Source organism: Lupinus angustifolius, chromosome LG12 (genome assembly GCF_001865875.1).
Source record: "Lupinus angustifolius cultivar Tanjil chromosome LG12, LupAngTanjil_v1.0, whole genome shotgun sequence".
In the NCBI taxonomy this organism is placed as follows: domain Eukaryota; kingdom Viridiplantae; phylum Streptophyta; class Magnoliopsida; order Fabales; family Fabaceae; genus Lupinus; species Lupinus angustifolius.
In genome coordinates, this window is record NC_032020.1 from 11,082,380 (window position 1) to 11,095,241 (window position 12,862).

A 12,862-nucleotide genomic window follows, 5' to 3' on the forward strand; every position below is an offset into this window, starting at 1 on the left:
GGGTAAATTAACACCTTATAAACAATGGCTTGGCATTTGGCTTATATGACCTTTTAATTTGTATGCACATGACAATTAAAATGTAATGGACCTAAGGATAATAAGTAGCATATATAAATGATCGTGTCTAACTCATTTAATTTTAAAATCATTTAGAATATATACAAAAGAAATAAAAGTTAGGGGACAAAGATGAAAAGAAGAAAAAAAACAAATAAAATTAGAGGTTAAAAGACTTGTAAAGTAAACAAGTTTCTTACCTTCGAAACCATTAATCTCTTATTATTTAGTAGAAAAGACTTAAAAGTTAAAAACGTTTTGAAAAAAGAAAACAGTGGAGAGAGACAGCAAACAAAACCCTTACAAGCAAGCAAACAGTGATTGAGAGTGGGGCTGATCTGTCTACTCCCTTCTTAATCTTTATTCTAATCTCTTCCTCATTGTATTCCACTGTGTAGACTATGTATAATGCATGTGTGTCTCATCTGCATGTGCTTTTCTCTTTAGCTTCCCCTAATTACTTTTGTTCTTTATAGCTTGTTCAATTATTATTGATTCTTATATAAATAAATGAAGATTGATTATATATTTTTTAGTATCACTAATGGTGTTTCCTTACTCTATGAGTAATGACCTAATTCATTTTAGGGATGCGTGACTGTCAATCCAACAAATATCGATCACATGAATCGAACTTTTTAGTCACTAACAAAACATTACACCACTAGACTAGTGCTTTATTGATATACCAATTATGTATTAAATCAATATTTATAGAGAAATTTCATAAATTTTACACTCATGAATTATGATTGGTTTTGGTGTTTTGGGTTTTCAATTAATTTTCATAATCGCGTGTAACTTCCGAACACATTTGAGAAACACATGACACTAACCAAAAAGAAGGAAAAAAAACACCACAATAATAATAAAAAAATAAAAAAATGATAGATATATATTCGAGACTCACAACACAAGCACGCAAAAACTCCCATAACCAAAAGAGAGAGAACACAGAATAGGAGAAGCACTGCGAAAACAAAGAGAAAGAAACAACAAAACCCAGAATCTAGAGAGAGAAACAAAAAAAGCTTCAATCAAACACATACCTTCTACATAACATAGAACAGAGAAAGTATTTCCCCAAAAACTACACATATATGTTTATATTATATTATAATTAATTTTCTTATTCTCTTTCTGTTATCTTTATTCTCTACAATGTCCACTTTGTAGAGGACAAAGTAATCAGTCTCTTCTAACAATTCCCCCTTATATTTTCTCTTTCTCACCAATCAAAATTTCACCTTTTTTCGTTTCGTTAACGCTTCTTCGAATCAGAGCTTCTTTTCCCTCTTTTGATCGATACCCATTATTTTTAGGTATCTAAAAGTGTTTGATTCTTTTTTATTCGTTTAAATTTTACTGCTTTATGCACGTTTTTTTAAGGAATAAAAATTGGGGTTTGGTGAATAAAAAATTTCGGAATTGGAATTAGGGTTTTCTCTCTATTTGGGTATTTTTCGAGTATGTGTGTATACTCAGTTTGTTTGTGCGTTTTTTACTAGGGTTTCATTGGATCGTAACTGGGAAGTTGCTCAATTTGGAAAATTAGGGTTTTGATCAGAGAGTGTGATTCAAGGGAAGACTGTGCTTGCTCCTTCTCTTATGTGAAATGGGCATGAGCTCTAATCTTTTCTGGGGTTCAAATTGGGGGTTTGGAACTACAGTGTTTGAACATTTGTACTTGGAAATTGCTTAAGATGTTGTTTACAATTCCTTCTATGAGCATGGAAGAAGATTGTGTATACTGTTAAGAGTGATCAAGATTTTGTGAACTGTTTTCCGACACCATACAATTTAGTGTTTTTGTGTGTCTTTGCTGGGCCCCCTCAAGGAAACAGAGAGGATCTGATTTCAGTGGTCCGTTTTTGTATCCGACTGCACCCTTTAGATTGAAATAGTTAGGCCAAGCTTAATACCTTATCACAGTGCTCCTAAGCATATACTGTTCGGGTTGTGTCGAACCATTTACTGTTTTGTCAGGACTCTAGTTAGATTAAGTAATTGCGGACTGCATGTTGATTTTGAAACAATTTCCACAAATGTTAGTTTGAGCTGTTTTCCTTATTGTGAAGAAGGGAAGTAAGTAAACCTTGCTGGTTTCCATAATTTGTGATTGTAGTGAGTACTTGGCTTATGGAGGAATATTGAAGCTGGAAATGATTGCAGTGACATGGTGCATGGACAGGAGCATAGTTACAGTTTTGTTCCCTTTCTGGAACAGCACTACTGGAAACTAATTGAAGCACTCTCAATTTTGGAAGGATTTTACATTAGGCATATCTGGATTTTGTGCAATGTCTCGCTGTTTCCCATTTCCGCCACCAGGATATGAAAAAAAGACTAGAACGGATGATTTGGAATTGTTAAAAAAGGTTAATATACTTTTCTTATTTGCACATTGTAAATGTGATTTGGCTAAACATCATTTGTGATGCAAAGGAGTTTCTTTTGAGTTGAACAATGTGCATTGTTCAGGTTCATTTTCAGAACTGAGCATTTTTCAAAAATAGGTGCTACCATTCATTCTTGTCCATTTTAATTATGAATTATTCTATGATTTTTCATATGATTCTTTTGAATCACATTAAATTCGATGTACTTAGAGTTCATTGTAAATTACTAGCCTAGAAACAATTTACAAGGCCTATTTAAAGCGTTACATATGTAGTGAAAGTGTGAAAGTAGAAAAGATCTTGTTCGGTTGGGGATGGGTGCTATTGAAGAATGTTAGAGGTTTATGTGGAGGTATTTTTTGCTAACATTGATTTGTTGGGCTTGTACACTCTTGGTTGATTGAGTTTGCTCACATGACAACTTTCCACATATGCACAATGTATCAGATGTTGGTTTTATCTATCTTGTGTGCGTGTAGATTCATGTTCGGTTTTTCTGTATTGTTCAAAATTTGGATTGTTGTGTTATGTCATGCTGAGTATGTAAGTTCAAGATTGAGTGTAGAAATTCTGTCTTTGCTGGGGAATGGGCAAGTATATTGTGATGATTAAATTATGTACTCTGCTTGTTATATGCACATGTGTATTTGCATTCTAACTCTATCATCTGGCCTTGATATTTTTTATGCAGTGTGGTGGGAATTTGTGCTTTTATGTGAATTCAATTGTACCTCTGTGTTTTGAATTTATACAGTACGATTAGAATTGAATAAGTAATCATCAGTCATCGATGTATAAGTCATTCTGTTGCGAAACAAAGACCTTTGGAGATGGATTGCCTTTCCCTTTATAATTATTTTTCCTTAGTTTATTAAAGTAAAGATTTGGTGTTGGTAGGAGATGATCTTGTATGTATTTGGATATTGGACATTCTTCAGGTGCACTTTATAATAGTTGCTATTTTTTTAAAGCAGCAATTTTTAATTTCCTTGCTTCACGTCATAGAACAAAGCTTAAATTTTTGACTGAGCATGCTGGCTTGGTTTGATCATTGTAGACCCCACCTATTAGGAAAGGCTTTTTCTGCGTTCTCCTTTGGTGATCCTATAGGAAATTATGGAATCCTGTGAGGATTCAACTAATGCAAATTGTACTAACTATTTGGTCTCTGGTTTGCTGTCTACTACTATTTTTTAAAATATCAAACATTTCCTTTTGCAGTTTCTTTATATACTCTTTGTTCAAAATTCCTTGTTTTGAGCTGTACATGCTTTGTCCGTTTCTTTGTTTCAACTTTTAATTGGATCCTGTCAGTAGCATCTCTTTTAGGTAGCTTGATTTTTCGAATTTTATTGCAGTGCTTTCTTTCAAATAAGGTTCATAGTAGTAAGTCTTGGAAGCAGAGTTCTGACAAGTATTAAGACCATACCTGGTGAAGTATCACTATGTGAAGTTCTTGCTTCCAGTGAAGATGATGATTTGTAGGCTTCTCATGATAATGGACATTTAGACTCTTTCATAAATAACATATTTATTATAATTTATGTGTTTGGTGTTGTGTATTTGATGCTGATCATTTGAGTATGGATTTTATTTTATCGAGTAGTATACTTTGTTGTTTACATAAACCTTTAGCTATTATTTTGAAACTTTTATCTCAATCATGTTTTGTTTTAAGGCAGGTTTTCTTGGCAATTTTGTGTTGGAGAGTTTTTGACAATATTTATCGCAGTTTATATCATCCATCTTCTATGACTTAACTGCATATATGCAGCCTTGTATTCCTTTCTAACTTTTTTTCTAACTAGTGTTTTGAGTAACTTTTCAATTGGTATCATCTTGTATGCATGTTGGATGAGTGGAGGGGGAGGGCAATATAAGATTAGGAATGAATGCATTACAAAGAAAGTAAAGCAGCACCTATTATAGAAAAATAGTAAATTACACTGATACCAATAAGTTTTAGCTTAATTACACTTACCTCCATTTTTGGGAGCTAAGTGTAATTACACCCACCTCCCTTGCAGAGGTGTCTTGTAATTACAGTCACCTCCCCTGCAGGGTACCCAATGTAAAATATGTATATAAATTTGGAGTGATTTGTGTAGGTGTAAAAAGGAGAAGTTCTATGTGTAGTTTCACTAAAGCTCAAGTGTAATTTACTCTAGACAAATGGTAGGATTGCGCTTTAGGTGGTTTTGAATTGTGTGGAAAATATATATCAAAGTTCCAGTTAGGAGAGTAGATCAGATGGATGGTACCTCAATCGTTAGAGGTAGAGAGAAACAAAGAAAAATAAAAGGTGGAACCATTAAGAAACACGTCGATGTAATTAATTTGTTTAGAGGGTGAACCTTGACTCAAAGGTAAGGTTACTTGCTTTGTGACCTGAAGGTCATGTTTTCAAATCTGGAAAACAATCTCTTCGCTCATGAGGGGCAAGGATGCATACATCTATCCTCCTCAGACCCCACAAGGTGAGAGTCTCGTGTACTTGGCCGCGCTTGTTTATTGTAGACTTGATTTATAATGTATTGGGCTCCCTTTGTTTGTTATAGACATGATTGACTATATGACACTGGCCTCATTTTATACATGTAACCAAACCCACATGTTTGGAAAATGGTTAGGTTGTTGTTATTTAACAGAACTTCTAATGATCTGCACATGTGAATGACAGAAAAGGCCTGATAATAAATATCTGTAAATACATGTAGCATATGAAGGTTTGAGACTTGAAGTTGAGATCAAGCAGATTATCGCTTTAGATGATTCATCGAAGGGGTTGTAAGATGCAGTATGATTTACTTATAGGGACTAATGATGCTTGCTTGTATTTTGTTATTAGGAGTTGCCTATAGTTTGTTTTTCATGTCACAAATAGTTCCCTTCAAAATAATTTAGATACTGAAATGAGATTTTCTGCTTCCTGAAGAGTGAATTCCTTTGGACTTTTTGTCTTAGAAATGATAAGGCTGCTTGGAAACCGTCTCTTTGGTTGCAAGGCTAAGGCTGCATACATCTATCCTCAGACTCCACTGGGTGGGAGCCTCGTGCACTGGGTCACCCCTTTATTATTTGTCTTAGAAACAAAGGGTAAAGTTAGAATAACATTTTGCTTTAGATACTGAGATTTAGTTTTGGAAATGATTATTGCTTGAGCTTTTGGTCTGATATTTTTTGCCAGAGTTAAAGTACTTCAAATGTCTCTCTGTTATCCTAATTCTTATCATTGCCTTTCCTCTCTTTTCAAAATCTTGACCAACAACTCTTGAATAAAGGAAGCTCGTGAAAAAAAGTTACGAAAATCTAGAGGAAGATGATGTGTGGTTTTTTTATGTGGGTTATGTCCACAGGGATGGTTGCATGGATTTTGAAATAGAATGGGGATTAAAGTAATTTACTCTAACTATAATTTTGTATAGTATTTTGAGAATGCCAAGTTTCTATGCATTTATGCAAATTTATCCTGCTAGGCCAAGGCTCAGCTTAATGCAGCATTATAGCCTGCTTCCATAACCAGTTTAATTTAATGCTAGAATAAGATGTCTCAATTATTTATAAAATCTATTTTTTGTCTAATGCATGCAAAATATTAACTTAAGTCAGGTGCAGTCATTCAGCATACGCGAGGTGACCATTGCATTCAGTAACTACCCTTTCTTTATTAAAACGAAAATAATTTCCTTTGGTTTCTTTGTTTACCCAGCATTAAAATAATCTTTTAAAACATTAGCTATTCAGCTCTAACATTTTCAGCTTGTCAAATTCACCAATTCAGCTTGTGAAACATATTAATGGTCATCTCATCACTTCATTTTAGGATCTCATCTGTTATGCTTAGGATGATTCTTGTCTGGATAGTAATTATCCCTATGGACTCCTAACTTAAGCACAGGATATGTCTGATCCCATATTGTATATTACTGTATCAACTATGGTGCATATGATTTTGCTTGTGACTGAGAAGATAATTGTGTGTAGGTTTTATTTGTTATTTGCCTAAATTTTGTGTGAAAAACATGATCAGTGTTTCTTCTATTTTGCATTCATTTTGAGTCAGGTATTATAACATTGGAGGTGTTTCTGGTATCAATGAAGTTTCCTGGCTGTTCATCGGTGGCTTATAATTGTGGTCATGTATATTTTTTACCTTGTTTGTTCGTTCTTAATATCCATTTTCAATTTATGATTTGCAGGAAAAGCACAGAGAGAAAAAACATAAAAAAGAGAAGAAGGACAAAGAGAAGAGGGAGAATAAGGAAAAGAAAGATAAGGAAGGAAGGGATGGAAAAGATAAGGAAAAGAAGGACAAAAAGGAAAAACACAGAGAAAAAAAGAAAGAGAAGGAGAAACACAAGGACAAAGGGAGAGATAAAGATAAAAGTAAAATCAGCACTGCAGGTGACAAAGGTTTTCCAGGACAAGCTGTGGACCCCAATGCAGGTAAGCTCCATCAAAATGAAATCAAGCAAAGTGATAAGAAGGGTATCTTGTCTGAGGAGAAACTTAACAAACAGTATATTGGTCACAATGGGGAGAAGGCCAGTGAGAATAATCATCTGGCCGAGGAGAACAAAGATTCTAAATTTCTCCTGGAGTTGAACAGGAGGATTAAGGACAACAGTGGAGGAGCTGGCTATCAATTGGTTCAGAATTTTTCAAATACATACAACCATAGAAAGGACGAGGGGACTGTTAAGTTGTTGCATAAGGGTAGTGGCACCTTGCCAGATGGCAAGGAAAAGCACGAGGATATGGATCTTGATGCTAAGATGATTGACGGAAAAGGAATTCGGACTGATGTTCGACCTATTGGAAATGCTACAGTTCAGAACCATGCTGGAAATTATCATCCTAGAGTTGATGGAATGCCCAGACTCGTGGAGACAAATTTCAACGGGTCTTTGGAAGCTACAGTCGAAGGAAAAGAAAAGGTTAAGGAAAAGAAAGATGAACGAAAAGAAAAAAAGGTTAAGGAAAAGAAAGATGGAGGAAAGAAAAGGAAAGACGATAAGCTGAGAGATAAAAAGAAAGATAAAGAGAAGAAGAAGAAAGGGCATGGAAAGGACAAAAATAGGGATAAAGAGAAGAAAAAAGAGGAGAAAGCAAAGGAATATACTGAACTTAAAAACGCAGATCAGAATAAATTAAAAGAAAGCAACAAAGATGGCCCTACATGCTTAAATTCTTCCACACAGGTTTCAAAGAACATCCATGAGAATGCTGTTAGTGCAGAAAATATCAAGAAACGGAAGGACATTGTGTCGAATGGTGTTCCACGTGGTGAGTGTTATTTATGATGAGTCTTGTTCTCATTGCAACTCAAAATGATCCTGTTAAGTTGTATTTAAATACAAATAGGATGTTTCTCTTATTGGGTTTGGAGTAATGTTTTGTTGACCTAATAGGGTAATGCCAGATACAATATCCTATGAGAAAATGGTGGGTTTTCCATTGTGCCACATGCTTATGTTGATATTTTAATTGTTGATTTTTATTTATCATGTTCATCATTTTTCTCGAATTTGTACATTCATTTTTGCTCTTGGCCAACAAATTATAATTTTTTTTGAATTTTCTTACAGCCAATGACAATTGGCCAAGTAAGTTGCCAAGACCATCTCCCGCTCATCCATTCACTGAAAATGGAAGGATATTGGAACCTTGCCAAGTTTTCAATTCAAATGCTTCAGATAGACCAGAAGTAGCTACTAGTGTTAAGGTAGATAACAAGGAACACAAGATAAATGGCTTTGTCAAAGCTCCTCCTCCTTTTGCAGCTTCTTCAACCAAGGCTCAGATTGCCACTGCGCCTACTGTTCCGGCAACTGAAGCACCTGCAAAGCCACCCCACCCAGATGCCAAGTTCCTAAGCCAGTTAACTGAAGCATCTGCAAAACCACCCCATCCAGATACCAAGTACCTAAGCCAGGTATACTCGGTACCCAAGATGGACGTGTGGTCTGAGTTTGATGATCAAGAATGGTTGCTTGGCAGCAGTGGTTCACAAGAAAGAAAACCAGTGGTGAAATCTTCAGAGGTTGGGGATACACGGCAGGTATGGGCAGATACTCTGCACATAGAGACAGCAGATATTTATGCTCTGCCATATGTCGTTCCATACTGATTGATTATTTAATTGGCTCGCCCAATACTTGAATTACGTCTCTGCACAAGGAACCCTCCTTTAGCACCCTACATGTGAGGAACTACAGCACCTAGGGGCTAGGATTATATTCCGTAACTTCCCCATGCATTCTTTTGTTATTTGCGCTCTTACAAACGATTAACTGATCAGTGATTGCCTTTGATCTAAAACTGTTTGGAGGGTGACATCTGTCTGACTGAATGCATTGATCCTGTACTGATGGAACGGAAACCTGTGTTGTGAGTGGTTGAATGTTTGGTGCACAGCTGCAGGTGAGGTTCAAGGTACTATTCTCGCCTCGTACATCATAGTTCATTTTGACAGAAAGACTTCATATATAGGGGCATGCATGCAGGTTGAAGGAAAGGGAAAGGTACAAGCTTGTGCAAACTTGATTATTCTATTTTTGCTAAGAGCTGAGCTGCTCTTTCTAATTGAGAATGTAAGTGAAACTAGACCTGGCCTTTAAGTCTTCACCACAGTTTTGATTTGTAACATAGAACTCCTATTTAGCAGAATATGTATGATAGAGGGATAAAGAAGTGATCGGATTCATTTATCCAGTTTCCTGTAAATTTGGTTGGTTATTTCATCATTATTCCTTAGTGTTACTCTTAGTGATCAAAGGAGATAATATAGTTTATGAATTGGAGGTGATATTATCAAAAGAGATAACATAGCATTGTGGTCAATCTATTTGACAGAAGATACTAGCAAAATTTTATTTCAAGAGATAATGATTGGCCTAAATTGAATAGGAGGCCTAGATAATGATTCATTCAAAAAAAATGTGTAGGTGGAGTTTTGCTTTAAGTTATAGTATAGTTTTTGTGCAAACTTAATAGAAGTTGCCTAATAATGGTTGATCATAAAAGTGGACTGTGCCTTTATCATTTTACTGAATTATCACTTCCTGCCGTAGGGTAAGTCTCATAACTATTGTATCTTTTCATCCAACAAAGATGACAAATCAGTGCATATAGTAGAAAGCCAAATTAAAATTTGTGCAACTATTCTTTTAAGTTTCATAGTGCAGTTATTGAGAAGAGACTCAAATGGAATCACCCTCCTGATGATTTAACCTTGTGATCATGTGCCAATCATAAAACCAGTTCTTTAGGTAGAGATATAACTATAAGATTCAAGTAGCAAAAAGAAGCTACAAGGTGGTGAGTCTTCTTCCATTTACACGCCAAAAAATCAAAATAACATAATCTAATCACAAATCTTTGGATAAGTTTCAGAATTATTGATTTAACCTGTAAGGTATTTATGTAGTATTAATGATTTTTATTATGTAAAGAAAATCTACATCAGATTTTTTATGTCCGGCAACGCAAGAATAATTGGTTTTGGGGCAAATCTTATCATGAAGTTCAACCAAATCCCACAGTACCTTTTTTGAGACATTTCCCTGAAGACATGGAACATTATTACTTCATTTTGTATCACAAACCTAGTAGGCATATTGTGTTCTACATCCGCAATTAACTAAGTTGATTCAAACAAAGTGTTCCATCACACCTAAAGTGGAACAAAGGAAAATAGAAGACTTTAGTATCATATTACAAGTCATAAATGTATTTTATGGTTCTCAAGTTATTTATTTCCCTTTCATAGTTTTATTCATTTCAAAACTCAACTCATAAACGAACACTTAAAGAAACAATTTGTTGCACACGTAGTTGATGAGTCAAAGACTCTCACTAGTATATTTTTGTAGAAAATAATTAATTATGATACTTATCATAATTTTAATAGCCGAAGGAGATAACTTATCTCCTTATAGCAGAAGGTACTTTATTCCCTTTTGTTATTTCCATAGTTGATGTGGAGCAGTGAAAACTAGAAAGTAAGTATTAGATATATAGGAAATCTCAAAATAATTTAGTTATATGTCGGACACATTCTCCTTCCAACTAACTAATTCCCAAGCACAATAAAATATTTGGGTCAAAATGTTGTCTACATCCCATTTTTCTAATCCTTGTGCCTAATGATTTGGGCATTTGGCTATTTCTGGATTGGGTTAAGGCATCTAAGACCCCCGATTCAAGGGTACTGAACCCAACATTGATACCATTTGCAAAACTGGTCTGTGTCATAGGGGTTGAGACTTGGGAGTGAATGTTCTATTGTTGATACCAATTTAAGAGTTTTGGGTACCTTGTGGATCAAGGTATTGCTTAGAGGAATAAGATTGAGAAGGTATTGGAGAAAGACTAAGGGGTGATTGATTTCTTTGTCTATGGTCCCAATTTGACATTTGTGGGGTTAGAAGATATCAATGTGTATGGCTCCCAATTGATGGGACACAAGCCAAGATTTGTGTACTCCTTCATGTGGTTGGAGATGAAGTAGTTGTTTTTAGTGATTCCATCCACAAAGGGTTCTATCAATAATTATAATGATGGGAGATTAGTTACCATAAGTTTGACTTAAGATCAAATGGTTGAACTCAAAATTACTGGTCTCTTGCTCAAGTGTGATTTAGAGTGAGATATTACATATTATTAAAAGAATAAGTTTCACCGTCATATGAGATGAGTACATCTTTTGCTCTAATATATGGACCATTTTATGTGTCATTTTATTCATATTGGTCAAAAAAATATAAAGACAATATATACTAAATTCTTATTTTAATTTTTTGACCAATAAAAAATGAGTGATATATAGAGTGATACAAGTTTTGTAGGTATTTTGTCATATTTATTTATTCCATAGATTTAGGACCTCATGAGTAGTGTGTGGCAATTGACGTAGTCTAATTGCTTTGTATGAGTTGTTCTCAAATAAAGTATTTCAGTTCAGAAATATTAATTATTGTTGACAACATCATTTTGGTTAAAATTATCAAATTTATTCATGGCATTAACGTTAATACGTTATCCCTTTCACGTTGACGTGTAGAAGAGTACTTAATCTGTTTTTATAAGAGTTCTTATGTGATATAAGAAAGACATTATTGACATAAATATCATGTACACATCAAATTGAAATCCTTCATCATTATTTAATCTGATATTTGATTTTCACACCAAAGATCCAAAACAAATTTATCTTTTATCAAGTATTTATTCAAGGAAAAATTCACATACCCTCTTAATTTAGTCCATATATGAAGAAATGTTAAATTACTAAAATGACAAATTTTCACCAATGCATATTTTTAATTTCAGTTATCATTTTTTTAATACAAATATTACTCTACTATCATGTTTAACTATGAAATTTACTTTCGATCAATTTACTTTTGATCTCTTTCTCAATCAACGTGGATTTTGATTATTTTGATACAGTTTCTTTCCTTCATTGACCCTGACTAACTTTATTATTGCAATGATGTGCCTATAGGTACTATTGTATGCCTGATGATAACAGTTTCCTTAATGATTTATTAGTAATTTATCATTATCTTTATACAAAGACCAAATTTACTAATACATAAAATTTAATGGATAATTATGAAGAAAAAATATTTCATAGCTTTGCAAGGTTAATTTGGGTGAAATGTTTATCATGCTGTAACGATTGGGGATCTACTGATACTTTCTCCAGTCTTTTGTGAAGTTTTTCATCGTTCCAGGAAGGTATTTGACTCCTCTTTCAAATCCATTATTCTCAAAGTCAATTAATGGTAAGAATAATTTATTATATTAGAAGTAGGTTGTCTTCCCCTTGTTTGCATTAAATTATTGTGTTTAAATAACAATAAAAATCTCTATTAAATGTTGTCAAGTTAGGTAAAAAGAAAGTCAATCATATCCTTTGCGAAATTATGTCACGTATATATATCATTTATTAACCAATTGCGAAATTATTTGTCACGTATATATATCATCTATTAACCAATTGCGAAATTATTTGTCATCTATCATTTATTAACTAATTGATTGATAGATAATGTATTGATTATGTATAAATATTTATACTGATAGTTTATAAATATTACACGAGTCTTCATTTTGCATTCCTCATAAGAGAGACAAAACTTGAGTAACACTATATTCAAATTGGTAAGGTGCATGCTCTACGGTCTCTAATTAACCATTAACTTGTTGGATGGAAGTCTTAGAGTCAATATTATGAGGCCAATTACATCTCACCAATGTTCAAGAACTTTAATAAAAGAAATCAAAGTTAAACAAATAATCATATCCTATCCTATCTTTGTGTCTATAGATCAAACAGGAGAACTTATGCTTATCACAAATCATTATGCAATGGATAAAAAGATGTGATTGTATAA

General features: G+C 33.9%; 1 protein-coding gene across 7 annotated transcripts; it reads left to right on the forward strand.

Moving 5' to 3' along the window:
- LOC109362595 (myb-like protein X) lies at positions 989 to 9,316 on the forward strand. 7 transcript variants are annotated; one of them, XR_002109423.1, is made up of 5 exons: positions 989 to 1,135; positions 1,569 to 2,438; positions 6,659 to 7,745; positions 8,048 to 9,180; positions 9,241 to 9,316. XR_002109423.1 is itself a non-coding variant. In XM_019608492.1 (4 exons), exons 2-4 carry the CDS (start codon positions 2,361 to 2,363, stop codon positions 8,587 to 8,589), a joined length of 1,707 nt encoding a protein of 568 aa, XP_019464037.1. In that variant the 5' UTR covers positions 989 to 1,135; positions 1,569 to 2,360; the 3' UTR covers positions 8,590 to 9,316. The 7 variants fall into 7 exon arrangements, 6 of the variants coding, with proteins under 6 accessions (XP_019464037.1, XP_019464042.1, XP_019464040.1 ...); XM_019608492.1 differs by having other exon boundaries at positions 8,048 to 9,316; XM_019608497.1 differs by having other exon boundaries at positions 2,186 to 2,438; positions 8,048 to 9,316.